Source organism: Coregonus lavaretus, assembly GCF_964263955.1.
Source record: "Coregonus lavaretus genome assembly, chromosome: 7".
Classification (NCBI taxonomy): domain Eukaryota; kingdom Metazoa; phylum Chordata; class Actinopteri; order Salmoniformes; family Salmonidae; genus Coregonus; species Coregonus lavaretus.
The window spans coordinates 45192289-45207109 of NC_139994.1; the positions used below are offsets into that span (position 1 = coordinate 45192289).

General features: G+C 41.5%; 1 protein-coding gene across 1 annotated transcript; it reads right to left on the reverse strand.

Annotated features, from left to right (window-relative positions):
- Positions 1-2576: 2576 nt before the first annotated feature.
- LOC311132928 (E3 ubiquitin-protein ligase TRIM39-like) lies at positions 2577-9578 on the reverse strand (the record flags this gene model as incomplete). Its single annotated transcript, XM_084166316.1, has 7 exons — positions 2577-2942; positions 4885-5066; positions 5239-5265; positions 5474-5621; positions 6162-6395; positions 8639-8734; positions 9003-9578. 7 exons carry the CDS (start codon positions 9576-9578, stop codon positions 2577-2579), a joined length of 1629 nt encoding a protein of 542 aa, XP_084022442.1.
- Between the last annotated feature and the right edge of the window lie 5243 nt (positions 9579-14821).

The following is a 14821-nucleotide window of genomic DNA, read 5'->3' on the forward strand; positions in this document are numbered from 1 at the left end:
GTGTATGATGCAAGCATAACCCCAGAGATACTCTGCCACACTCTCTCTCTCCCTCTTTCTTTATCTGTCCCTCCTCCTTTCCAGTTGGGTATTTTCTCTCTCTGACATGGAGACTATGTCCCAAATGGCATCCTTGCTCCCTACATGGTGCACTACTTTTGACCAGAGCCAGAAGATGGAAAGATGCAAACATTAGACATATAGGTGACATGGCCTCCTTCCTCTTTACTCACCCACCTGTATGTGAGCATGTGTGTTAGGCTCCTTGAAGTTACCCCTAGGCACAGATCTAGGATCAGCATCCCCTTCCCCAATCCTAACCTAAGAAGACACTATGTAAATAACCTCATTTATGTCTCTCTTACTGCCCGGAATGCCTCTGCTGATCCTACAGTTATTGTATGCAGTAATCACATGCCTATGAACCAGAGTAATACTGTTAGCACTGAGGTGGTGTGCCCTAGTAGGAAGTACACTGTGTGCATCTTACCCTGCACTAATAAAAATTACTTTAGTATGTCTACCTCTGCTAATCTTCCCATTAAAGCAAGACAAATAATCAAGAATCCCAGAAAAGTGTTAAAAATAGCCCACGTTAACATATGTAGCTTAAGAAACAAGGTTCATGAAATCAATAATTTTCTCACAATCTCTTAAACTCACTTAGATAATACCTTTGATGATACAGTGGTAGCAATACAAGGTTATAACATTTACAGAAAATACAGAAATGCCAACAGGGGCGGTGTTGCGGTCTATATTCAGAACCACATTCCTGTAAAGCTTAGAGAGGATCTCATGTTAAATACTGTTGAAGTAATATGGCTACAGGTTCACCTGCCTCACATAAAGCCCATTCTGGTGGGAAGCTGCTATAGACCACCAAGTGCTAACAGTCAGTATCTGGATAACATGTGTGAAATTCTTGATAATATATGTGATATCAATAGAGAGGTATACTTTCTGGGTGATTTAAATATTGACTGGCTTTCATCAGGCTGCCCACTCAAGAGAAAGCTTCAAACTGTAACTAGTGCCTGCAACCTGGTTCAGTTTATCAATCAACCTACCAGGGTAGTTACAAACAGTACAGGAATTAAATCATCAACATTTATTGATCATATCTTTACTAGTGCTGCAGAAATGTGTTTGAAAGCAGTATCCAAAACCATCGGATGAAGTGATCACTATATAGTAGCCATATCTAGGAAAACAAAAGTTCCAAAGGCTGGGCCTAATATTGTGTATATTCTGTAATTTGAGGCGTTTACAATAAACAACTGTTCGTTGTTGTTTGAATCCCAGATTGCCCCTTTAAACAAGTATGTGGTTATATCCATGGTTCATTTAGAAAATGGTCCCAAATAGCACCCTCTTCCCTACAGTAAATAGTGCACTACTTTTGACCAGAGCCCCGGTGGAAAGTTGTGCACCATAAAGGGATAGGGTGTAATTTGGGATGCAGACGATGTCCTCTGAGGTCTCTGCATGGAGCTGAGCTCTCAGCACCAGTAGGCCTATGCAAAACACATGGAAACTCTGGCTCTGGGTGGATGCAAACCAGTATGTTACACACAGATGGAAAGAAAAGCATGACATTACAGTAAATGAGCACATACATTTTTTTATTGCCAAACATTTATTCCCATTGAGTCTTATAATACATAGGGCCTAAGTAATATGACAAGTATTGTTGCAAACTTTTATCAGAGACAGTTTAATAGAACAATCTAAAACAATACATTCATGAGCATTCGTGGACAACTGGTCAAGATTAAGTGCATTGTCAATCAAAGGATTTTAGCTACTTGTTTGTCTTTAATCACAAGGTTATTTTACATGGTCGCACACCATGATTGAAAGGGGAGATGATCAATGGTGCTAGCAGCATACCACTCTGCATCCTACTGCTGGCTTGCCTCTGAAGCTAAGCAGGGTTGGTCCTGGTCGGTCCCTGGATGGGAGACCAGATACTGCTGGAAGTGGTTGTGGAGGACCCGTAGGAACCACTCTGTCCTCTGGTCTAAAAAAATATCCCAATTCCCCAGGGCAGTGATTGGGGTCATTGCCCTGTGTAGGGTGCCGTCTTTCGGATGGGATGTTAAATGGGTGTCCTGACTCTCTGTGGTACTAAAGATCCCATGCCACTTGTAAGAGTAGGGGTGTTAACCCCTACGTCCTGGCATACCATCATGGCCACCTAATTATCCCCAGCTTCCAATTGTCTCACTTCATCCCCCCTTCTCCCCTGTAACTATTCCCCAGGTCATTGTTGTAAATGAGAATGTGTTCTCAGTCAACCTGGTAAAATAAGGCTTGAATAAAATATGGTTTTATAATCATCACTAACAATGGCTGCATTCGTTTTGCGTCGCGTGTGCCACATTAAATAGCCAAACGTTGTAGAATGTTGCAGATAGAAATGCCGTAAATAGAGCTGACGTTTAACCTTATTCTACATGTCAGAGAGGCATGTATGTTCTACATAGCATATTTCTATCTGAAAGTTCCAAAACGTTGTGTCCTGCTGAATGCGCCCACTGGAACTGAGGAATGGATCGAGGCAAATCAGAAACCTAACCTTCATGATTGACAGGGGAGATGACCAATGGGGCTGAGTTTTTACCATCATCACTAACACTGGGGCTGAGGAATGGATAGAGCCTTTCAGTGAAGGAGTATCCAGTGAAAGAATAGATATGAGCCTTGGCCTCCACGTCATAAAAGGACACCAATCCTTCCTCATAATCCACAAACACCCCAACCTTCTGGGGTTTCTCCCCCAGGGAGAGGAGAATGGAGGGGGATGCGAGGGCCCGGTACTCTTCCCCTACTCTCAGCCTAATGGTCCAGTAGCCGTTCTCTGGGGTCGAAGTTATCATCCCCTTCCTGTTGACGGACCCTCTGACCACGCCCAGATCCCAGTAGGTCTTGTCCCCCACCTGTGAAGAACAAAAAGAGGGTTAGTGCTAGGGCTAGAGTTAGGGTTAGAGTTTGGGTCAAGTTTAGGCTTAGGCTTAGGTTTAGTGTTGGGGAGTAGTGAACTACATGTGGTTCAACTAGTAGTTAAACTAAATTTGCAGTAGCTTGGTGGTAGTTGTACTAAATTGAAATCTTGGTAGTGTTTTCAGTAGTTAATTATGTTTTTACCATGTAGCAGTGTAGCTAACTACTGGAACTACACCAGTGGCGGTCGATGCCGTTTAAGATGAGGGAGGACGGTAATTTTAGTTATGAGCATGGCCTTATTTATATTACAGCATATTGGATGACTGTCCTTCATATTCCATTTACCCAGCTCAATGTAACATACTCAAATTGTCCCTATACCTATCATGAAGTTGCTACAACCTAGCCTATGAATTAAACTTTTCCAAGGTGACAGACTGACACATTCAATACCGCCTTGCACACTCTTGCCTTCATCTAGCTGATCTAGAGTGTAATCATTATCATTAGTCCAACAGTTGCAAACAAGAGTTTCTATTGGACAAATTCAGGTATGTTTATCCCCGTTTTGCTCCGTTTGCTTCCGTTTAAGAAACGTTTTTCAACAGAATCGGCAGAATAAATACACCACTGATCACACACAAACACAGTTCACTTTCATAGCAGCCACATACAAACAGCATGATCCCTTTGATCGTTGGATAATTCCATTTTGCATCTACGCGCTTTCCTCCTCTCACCTTTTCCCTTTGCCTATGGACTTCAGTGTACAACACATCAGCTGTCTGTGACCAGGCGAAAAAACCTTTCCAAGGCAAACCTTCATAACTGCTAACTGCTACATACAGCCTGCATCGTTGTCACCATATTAGCTAACCTCATAGTCAACATAACTACTAGAACTAACGCGTTAGTAAACCCGCTACAATCATGCAGTACAGTGTACAGTTAGCAATCAGTTTAGCAGTTACACAGGCGGGCCCCGCTGGCAATAAATTAATAAAACCAAAAGCCTACCATGACTTGGAAGAGTTCCACGAGCCTCATAGGTTTTGTATCTAGAAGAGGATGGAAACTAGCTGTCCTCCGGCTACACCATGGCGCTACCCTACAGAGTGCTGTTGAGGCTACTGTAGACCTTCATTGCAAAACAGTGTGTTTTAATCAATTATTTGGTGACGTTTAGTGTAGTGTAGTTTTATCTAAAAAGGATTACTTTTATTTTTCACTATTGTTGAAAAATAAGGATGGTCCTCCCCTTCCTCCTCTGAGGAGCCTCCCCTGAACTACACACTACTTTAAATTAAAATAGGGGTAAAGTAGGCAAGAATGTACTTTATTTTTCATAATCAGACCTGCCTAATTCTCACATTAAACACTTTTTTTGTTTAATAGGCTAAATTACACATACTGTTAACGTGTGGTCCTCTGTAGCTCAGCTGGTAGAGCACGGCGCTTGTAACGCCAAGGTAGTGGGTTCGATCCCCGGGACCACCCATACACAAAAAAAATATGCACGCATGACTGTAAGTCGCTTTGGATAAAAGCGTCTGCTAAATGGCTTATTATTATTAACATTTGACTCCAGTGTGATCTGTTCTTGCAATTTGTAGTCTATGACATTTCAGATTTAGATATGATATTTTTTCACAAAGTAGTTTGGATGCAGTGAACTACTTTTTCAAAGTAACTTTATTTAAGTAAACTATATTTTTCTTAAGGGTAGCTTTAGTGTAGCTAAACTTATTCTATTGTGAAGCAATTGGTAGCTTGGAAAACTACATTTTCAGAGTAGCTTCCCCAACACAGGGTTTAGGTTAAGAAGATTGTTCATACACATCCAACTTGGCACCGAAGCTGGTAAAACAAAATAACAACTATGGAAACTTTTCTAATGTCAGTGGAAGTTAGGATTTCGCCCAATTTTGTATCTACCTGAACCTCAAAGTAGAACCTCCCAGTGGAGAAACCTCTCTTCCCCAAGATACAAAGCACCGGGTCGAAGCGCTGGGGGTTGTCAGGGAGAATCTGCAACATGTCACCACGCCCTGCCTGCTTGCCGTCTGAGGACAGGACGATGTTGGGGTGTGCAGTGTCCGGGTCCAAAGTCACGTCCACTGTTGAGATACAGAGAGCATGGACATTCTCTTAAGTGCTTTATGAAGTGTTATTTTGCATTTTATAAACAGTCAGAGCACCTCAGAGATGCAGGCATAGAGCATTGAGAAGATAGTGAGAGTGCTGAAGATAGTGAGAGTCATTATCAAGATAGTAATAGAGAAATTATACCTGCATACTTCTGGATCCTCTTAAACTCTGGGGCACAATAGAAAAGGAAATGTTCTCAGTTGTTACAGGAATATATTACCAAAACTACATATAATCATTATCATGAAAGCAACATACTGTATAATATCATAGCCATGTGCTTGATTAGTATAATTTCCCACTTCATTGATACTGTATCTGTGCATATACATAGGTTTTCCACAAGTCATAAAAAAGTATCATGTGTTTAATTTACCTTTCTCTTTCAGGGTCTCTAACTCATTTTTAAGGGTGTCCTCTAGTTGAGATAGAGCTCTCCTCACATTCCCCACACACATGTCAGAGTCAACACTGATCTCAGACCAGTCCTTGGTGGGTGGAGGGGTGCACAGGGATGGTAAACTCTACCACAGGACAGAGAAGAAACACATCCATCTTTCTGGAGAATGATGTCTTGGTTTGTGATCGTTTAGTTGGCCTGTTGCAGGGTTCTCAATCTTGCATCCCGGGGGACCAAATAAAGCCCGTAGGTGATTTTATTTGGCCACCCAAGTCTTCTGAGGATTTTATTTTATAACATGTTTAATTGTTGTACATAAAATACTGTAAATCACCAGGAAATCAGCTCCAAATGATTGTAATTTAGGAAATCTCTTCCCAAATATTCCCACGCATAAATAGACATTATGTGATCGTATACAAATGTAATAAAGGTTTGAAATGATTATGTTTTTGTCAAATACTATATCTGTTTGGGCTTCTTGCAGTCAATTTGCAATATACAAATAATTTACAGTTATGTTCTGGTCCCCCGACCATCCGCTCAAGAACAAATCGGCCCGTGGCTGAATGTAGTTGGGGACCCCTGGCCTATTGGTTGGTCAAGTCTTAAAATCAAAGTATAAGTTAAATTGTCCATATTGACCAGATAGAGGGACACTAACCTGTAGGATGTGGAGGTGGTCCTCAGTGTGTGAGAGCTGCTCCAAATCAGTGCCTCTCTTCTTTAGCACAGTGATTTCCTGCTCCAGCTCTTTGACGAGCGCTTCAGCCCGAGTCTCTGCTGCTTTCTGCTTCTCCTCGATCCCCTCATTGAGCTCCGCCTGGCTTCTCGTGATGGATTTCACCAGAGCAGTGAATATCTGTGCACCGTCCTCCATCTCTTTCTTAGAAGTTATCTGATTAAATGAAATACATTTAGAAAACAGTTGGACAGAGACATGTGCAGTTATGCAGTTGTGGAAAAAGTACCCAATTGTCATGACTAAAAGTAAAGATACCTTAATAGAAAATGACTCAAGTAAAAGTGAAAGTCACCCATTAAAATACTACTTGAGTAAATGTCTAAAAGTATTTGGTTTGAAATATACACTACTGGTCAAAAGTTTTAGAACACCTACTCATTCAAGGATTTTTCTTAATTTTTACTATTTTCTACATTGTAGAATAATAGTGAAGACATCAAAACTATGAAAAAACACATATGGAACCATGTAGTAACCAAAGAAGTGTTAAACAAATCAAAATATATTTTATATTTAAGATTCTTCATAGCCACCCTTTGCCTTGATGACAGCTTTGCACACTCTTGGCATTCTCTCAACCACCTTCACCTGGAATGTTTTTCCAACAGTCTTGAAGGAGTTCCCACATATGCTGAGCACTTGTTGGCTGCTTTTCCTTCACTCTGCCGTCCGACTCATCCCAAACCATCTCAACTTGGTTGAGGTCGGGGGATTGTGGAGGCCAGGTCATCTGATGCAGCACTCCATCACTCTCCTTCTTGGTAAAATAGGCCTTACACAGCCTGGAGGTGTGTTGGGTCATTGTCCTGTTGAAAAACAAACGATAGTCCCACTAAGCCCAAACCAGATGGGATGGCGTATCGCTACAGAATGCTGTGGTAGCCATGCTGGTTAAGTGTGCCTTGAATTCTAAATAAATCACAGACAGTGTCACCAGCAAAGCACCCCCACACCATAACACCCCCTCCTCCATGCTTTACGGTGGGAAATACACACGCGGAGATCATCCATTCACCCACACCGCATCTCACAAAGACTCCAAATAATCTCAAATTTCGACTCCAGACCAAAGGACAGATTTCCACCGGTCTAATGTCCATTGCTCGTGTTTCTTGGCCCAAGCAAGTCTCTTCTTCTTATTGATGTCCTTTAGTAGTGGTTTCTCTGATTCACACAGTCTCCTCTGAACAGTTGATGTTGAGATGTGTCTGTTACTTGAACTCTGTGAAGCAATTATTTGGGCTGCAATTTTCCGTATTGACTGACCTTCATGTCTTAAAGTAATGATGACTGTCGTTTCTCTTTACTTATTTGAGCTGTTCTTTCCATAATATGGACTTGGTCTTTTACCAAATAGGACTATCTTCTGTATACCACCGCCCCCCACACACTATTCTACAATGTAGAAAATAGTAAAAATAAAGAAAAACCCTTGAATGAGTAGGTGTTCTAAAACGTTTGACCGGTAGTGTACTTAAGTTTCAAAAGTACATGTAATTGCTAAAATATACTTCATTTAGGGGTCACATTGAGTGTTTCTTCGTAATTTTTAACAAATCTATTTTGAAACAAAAGTATACACATGGTTATGGGCTTACAAAAAAGAAGACAGCTGTACCATGTCAGATATAGAGTTGAAATGTATTCCATTTTGAGTTTGCATCCCAATATTACACTTTATATACATCACAGAAGACTGAAATATAACAAAACTGTGTGAAATAGAAACATCGTTTTTTCGGCAGGTTTTTAATTATGAAATTATGAAAAATATGAATAACATTCCACCAATGAGGCCACTAGGTCATCTGACTGCAGGAAAGGCTACGTATCAAAAGTAAACGTATAAATAATTTCAAATTCCTTATATTAAGCAAACCTGTTTATTTTATTTTATTTATGGTTAGTCAGGGGCTATCTCCAAGCTCAGACATAATTTACAAATGAAGCGTTGGTGTTCAGTGAGTCCGCCAGATCAGAGGCAGTAGGGATGACCAGGGATGTTCTCTTGATAAGTATGTAAATTGGACCATTTTCCTGTCCTGCTAAGCATTCAAAATGTAACGAGTGCTTTTGGGTGTCAGGAAAAATGTATAGAGTAAAAAGTACAATATTTTCTTTGGGAATGTAGCAAAGTAAAAGTTAAAAGTAGTGTAAAGTACAGATACCCCCCAAAACTACTTAAGTAGTACTTTAAAGTATTTTTACTTAAGTACTTTATACCACTGAGCCTATGTTACCCCACCAAGACAGAAATGCTTTATAAAATATTGCATTTGGGGACAGCTTACATCTACACATATAGGGTTGCACCTTTTTGTATAAATACATTTGAACAATAATTAAACCCTGCAGTATTGATTTCACATCCATCTGTGATTGTTTGCAGAATTTACCCTACTGAGTTCCATTGAATGGTTTATCTCCTCCACCTTCTTCTGTCTGGCCTGGATCATCTGCTGAACTCCTGTCTCCATCTTCTTTATCTGAGCCTACAGAAAGAAGGACATAACAAACCATCTAAGAAGTAGGTGTACTAGTACTGGGCTAGAAATAATAGTTGCAATTCTAGGTGAAGATCTGGGTCAAGATCTGCTGGAAGGAGTAGAGTTTTCCACACTGGGATTAAACCCAAGACCAGAGTTTGGGCCCTATTGATTCTTGTCCTTTTGTTTTTTTAAACAGAAAATAAAAAGCAATTGATCACAAAAAAGTGAATCACTATTGTATATCAATAGTGGGCCCTGAGACCTACAGTACCTTCCTTTCCCCACACTCCTCCTCTATAGCAACGGTGTGGTGAGTCTTGTGGCACGTCTCGGTGCAGAACTGACAGACATACGTCTGGTCGGTCTTGCAGAACGACTCCAGGAGCTTCTCGTGCTTCTTACACATCCTGTCTTCCAGGTTCTCCACAGGGTCAATCAGTTTGTGGACCTTCAGCGTAGCAACTCTCTGGTGAGGCTCCAGGTGAGGCTCGCAGTAAGAGGTCAGACACACCAGGCAGGACTTCAGGGCCTTGACCGTCCCCCCGGTACAGATGTCACAGGCCACCTCACCAGGCTTAGTGGCAGTTATGTTTGAGACGCCAACTTGAATCCTCTTGAATTGATCGGCGATTTCTTTGAATGCAACGTTGATGCTAATTTGGGGTCTAACTGTGAAGGTTTTCTCACAGGTTGGGCACTTACAGCCATAACTGATCTTCCAGAGCCCTCTGATACAGGCCATGCAGAAGGTGTGGCCACATGGGGTCGTGACTGGGTCAGTGAACACATCCAGACAGACAGAACACTGGAACTGATTCTCTGATAACAGACTAGTAGGGGAAGCCATCTCTGGAGAGAAAAGAGGAACATATAGAGTACGTCCCAAACTACTTCCTATATAGTGCACTACTTTTGACCAAAGCCCTAGGGAATAGGGAGCCATTTGGGACACATACATAGTTTGACATTATAAAGTCCATAATGATCACTGAGAGAGGAAGTCAGTGTTGAGTGGACGCCAATGACAAACAATACAAGATCAGTATGATAACAATTGGGCTATGATAACAATACAAAAAAAGTGTTATTTCTCATTGCTGATGAAGACAGCTTGGCTGTCGAAACGTTGGTATTCAAGTATTTTATCTGAGCTCCTACAGAGTGCGACTCTCCTTTTCTTTTTATAGTGTTCTACTCTACTAGCCAGCACCTCGCCTAACCAGGCGTGCGTTTCTTCCGCCTCCAGCTTTCTCATTTCTTTACCAGATAATAATTTTAGTAGATTATCTTTCCTATCTGATTGTTCTACAAATAAAGTTCCACTGGAAAATGAGTCAAGCTTTGTTCTTACAGTTAACACCCTGTATTCACCCTTGTTTTCCGAACTAAAAAGACACACCGTTGTAACACTACTGGAACACAAAACACAGAGATGATTTCCCTAAATTAATTACCACAACAACCTTGGCATTGCGATACAATTTACGGATTATAATATTCTAAATAACTATACTGAACAAAAATATAAAGCAACATAAAGTGTTGGTCCCATGTTTCATGAGCTGAAATAAAAGATACCAGACATGTTTCATGCACACAAGAAGCTTAATTCTCTCCAATTTTGTGCACAAATTTGTTTACATCCATGTTAGTGAGCATTTCTCCTTTGCCAAGATAATCCATCCACCTGACAGGTGTGGCATATCAATAAGCTGATTCAACAGCCTGATCATTGCACAGATGCACCTTGTGCTGGGGACAACAAAAGGCCACTCTAAAATGTGCAGTTTTGTCACACAACACAATGCCACAGATGTCTCATGTTTTGAGGGAGCGTGCAATTGGTATGCTGACTGCAGGAATGTCCACCAGAGCTGTTGCCAGATAATTGAATGTTAATTTTTCTACCATAAGCCATCTCCAAAGTTGTTTTAGAGAATTTAGCAGTACGTCCAACTGGCCTCACAACTGCAGACCACATGTAACCACGTCAGCCCAGGACCTCCACATCCGGCTTCTTCACCTGTGGTATCGTCTGAGACCAGCCACCCGGACAGCTGATGAAACTGAGGAGTATTTCTGTCTGTAATAAAGCCCTTTTCTGGGGATAAACGAAAAATATTGGCTGGGCTGGGCCTGGCTCCCAAGTGGGTGGGCCTATGCCCTCCCAGGCCCACCCATGGCTGCGCCTCTGCCCAGTCTTGTGAAATCCATAGATTAGGGCCTAATGAATTGATTTCAATTGATTTCCTGATATGAACTGTAACTCAGTAAAATCGATGACATTTTTGCATGTTGCGTTTATATTTTTGTTCAGTATTTTTCTCACCATTGAAATAGTAAAAAGTGACAGTGCCTTTTTAATGTCATACTGTGTCTTCACCTACACATAATGACAGTTCAAGCATATAACTACTGTCCCTCCTATTCGATCATACAGTCCCTTGCACTGTAGCTGTCAACGTAACAGTATCTGTTACGCTGTCCATTTTTCTTGAATGTTAAATATTGATACTTACTCTTCATTGTGTTGGGTCTACTTCAGCGCTCTGCAGTTAGCAGCAGCCAGCCCTGAAGATCTCTTCTAACTCACACCGGGACAGGTGACTTGTGAGTGTGGCAGGTAGACTTTGTAAGGCAAGCTGTAAAACAGGTAAATGTCGTAAGGTATCAATGCAGTTATTCACAGGTCAGTTAACCCCTCCCTCTCATGTGCCTCAGTGCTGCATGTCTGTCTGCCTGCCTGCCTGTCTGCCTGCCTGCCTGCCTGCCTGCCTGCCTGCCTGCCTGCCTGCCTGCCTGCCTGCCTGTCTGCCTGCCTGCCTGCCTGCCTGCCTGCCTGCCTGTCTGTCTGTCTGTCTGTCTGTCTGTCTGTCTGTCTGTCTGTCTGTCTGCCTTACTCTCTGTTTAAAACCTGCCTTAATGAGACAGCATTCACCACAAAACACAATTGTGGTTATTTGTTTTGTGTAGACATGCATTCACTTTACGATGAAATTACTTATTTGCGTGTGTGTGTGTTAGGGGTGTGCCTATTCAGTCCAAGGGGCAACGTTTTCCACCCATGATGACTCACCTAAATGGACAACTAACCACCTGACGTGTGGAATGCTGCATTACCAAATGAAAGCTGAACAAACATAGGCACGCACGTGCACACACACACACACAAACAATCAAGCAGAGAGGACAGAGTAAGATAACACTGACAAACTGAAGTTCATTACAGTGACACAATTGCAAAGATCTAGGCCCTAATCCATCAGAAATCAAATGATGCATCCAGTATAAAATACAATATTCCAAGGTGTGTTCACTAACTAGGCTATGGGTGTGACTATGAGGTCATGTGGAATCAGTGTGACCGTGTCATGACTCGATGTCAGCACCTGAGCTGCCTGCATCTGTTAAGTCCCTCCCACTCCAGCTCTTACTGACAAATGGGAACTCAGACAAGCCAGGCAATTGGATCTGTTCCAATATCAATACTAGCATATAATTTAGAATGACTGAAGAGAGCTGCTCATCTCAACGGCAACCTCGAGGGGGTAGTATCAATATATCTGTTTGTCAGTGCTGGTTCCTCCATACACTCTTGTTCATTTCCTGATATGAGTATCCCATCCTCAATCCAACCAGGGCCTTTTCTCAATTAGATTTGCTCAATTCCCGTGTCCTACTGTGTCCTCCCTCGCCTTCTTTTAAAAAAGGTCAAAGGTAATCGAGGAGAGGCGGCGAGGAGAGTGAAGGTGGACGAAAATGCGCTTATATGAAACGAGAAGCTCCTTCTCCAATCGCGCGTCATGAAGCAAATTATGTTTACAGGGGTGGATCCCAAAATAAATGTGTAAAGTGATAAAAACAAACTAAATAAGTTGTGCAAGACATTTTTATAGATAAAAGGATACAGTGCCTTCCAGGTGGGCAAATCTCTTAGAGACTTACCCAGAAAGACTCACAGCTGTAACTGCTGACAAAGGTGACTCTAACATGTATTGACTCAGGGGTGTGAATCCCTATGTAAATTAAATATTTCCGTATGTCATTTGCAATAAATTAGCAAAAATGTCTAAAAACATATTTTTTATCTTTGTCATTATAGAGTATTGTGTGTAGATGGGTGAGAAAAAACTAAACAATTTAATCAATTTTGAGTTCAGGCTGTAACACAACTAAATGTGGAATGAGTCAAGGGGTATGAATACTTTCTGAAGGCACTGTAAGTAGCATATCGAGAATTTTTTTGTGTGCTTTTTCTCCTCCAACAATACAACATCTGATTCAAAGGGGGTGTGGCGGATGTCAAAACTCTTCCGTGGTAGGAAATACTTGTGCTTCCTCGCCAAAAGGAGGCTATCGAGGAGGGGAGGACCTTCTTCCGTTTGCATACTAACGAATTGACACACTTCTGGACCACTCAACCACTTATCGGTTTCCGGGTCTCGGAGGAGAGAGGACGGAAGAGGGAGGAAGGAGGACGGCCTTTTTCCCAAATGAGAAAAGGCCCAGATCTCTGCCTTTACTGCTCCCCCCCGCCCCAGCTTCTCCTCTTTCTCCTCAGTCTCACTCGCTCTGGGGTGAAATTTATCCTAGTTGCAGGTCTAGGATCAGCTTCCCCTCCCCCAATCCCAACCTTAACCATTAGTAGGGAACATTAGAAACTGACCCAAGATCAGTGTCTAGGGGAAACTTCACCCCACACCAGTCTCTCTCTTTCATCCCCCTTTCTTCGCAGCCCCTCAGTTTCGCATTTTCCCCACTAATGTTAAAGGTTAGGATTGGGGGAGGTGGAGCTGATCATAGACTGTACCTAGGTGTAACAACATCCTGGAGCACAGTAGAAACACATGTTTTTCAATCAAATGTATTTTATAAAGCTCTTTTTATATCAGTTGTCACAAAGTGCTAAAAATTACACTCAACGCCCCATGTTGGCAGCCTAATGCCTATGCTATAGGCTTTAGCTCAGAGGGATAACACAGTCATCTGGTGAATACAGGTCACCCAGGTTCAACCCCAAGTGGTCAACTTTGTAGCCGTATTCATCATCGGCCACTGGTATTTGACAGGCTAATATGGGGAGTGCCTATTACCATGGTAAGCAATGCTACTCTATTAGCATGGTGAGCGAGGCTAGGGAAATTACTAGTCATTAGGAGTCTCTGATGGATGACTTAGAGTCACGGCAGCGGCAGCCATTTTGTTTCACCTGTGGATGTGGAAAGACACTGTCACGCATAGTTTGGAGGGTTACTTTGCATCTCAGCCCTCTAAAGGACCTCTGCATAGAGGAGAGGCAACCACTGACAGAGACGGCACCAGACACACACCAAGAGGGAGACCTCAGTCCACAGACCAGAGAACCACAGAGCGAGACCAGACCAGACCCACTCAACAGGTTAATATATTTTAATTAGAATTTCTGAATACAAACTGAATTATCCATATTGAGTAATTAATCAGAATGGGGAAAAAAAGTTTTGTTTGATGCTTATTGAACTTTGTCCTGTTTTTTGTAAATATGGACCAATAAAATGTTTTAAATGTTTTTATAGATTTAAAATATATTTTACCTTTATTTGCAGTGAATATATTGAAGAGATAGTTTTCTGAAATTTTACCCCAATGTTATTCATTTTTATGAGTCTTACTCAATGCTTGAAGTGGACTAAAATAGGTGCTGGTATTTAATTCCTTAGAGTCTAAGACTATGGAGTTTTATTTATATCTCCTAAATTTAGGACAGACACTTCAAAACCTTGTTTCTTATGATTAATTTCTTGACTGTCCTTTATGCCATTTATGAACGGGTTATTCAATGCATTTCTATGGGCTTTAGTAGTAAAGCTAAATCTTCCAAAGTCTTAGACTCTAAGGAATTAAATATCAGCACTACCGTTCAAAAGTTTGGGGTCACTTAGAATTGTTTTAGAAAGAAAAGCAATTTTTTTGTCCATTAAAATAACATCAAATTGATCAGAAATACAGTGTAGACATTGCTAATGTTGTAAATGGCTATTGTAGCTGGAAATGGCAGATTTTTTATGGAATATCTACATATGCATACAGAGGCCCATTATCAGCAACCAT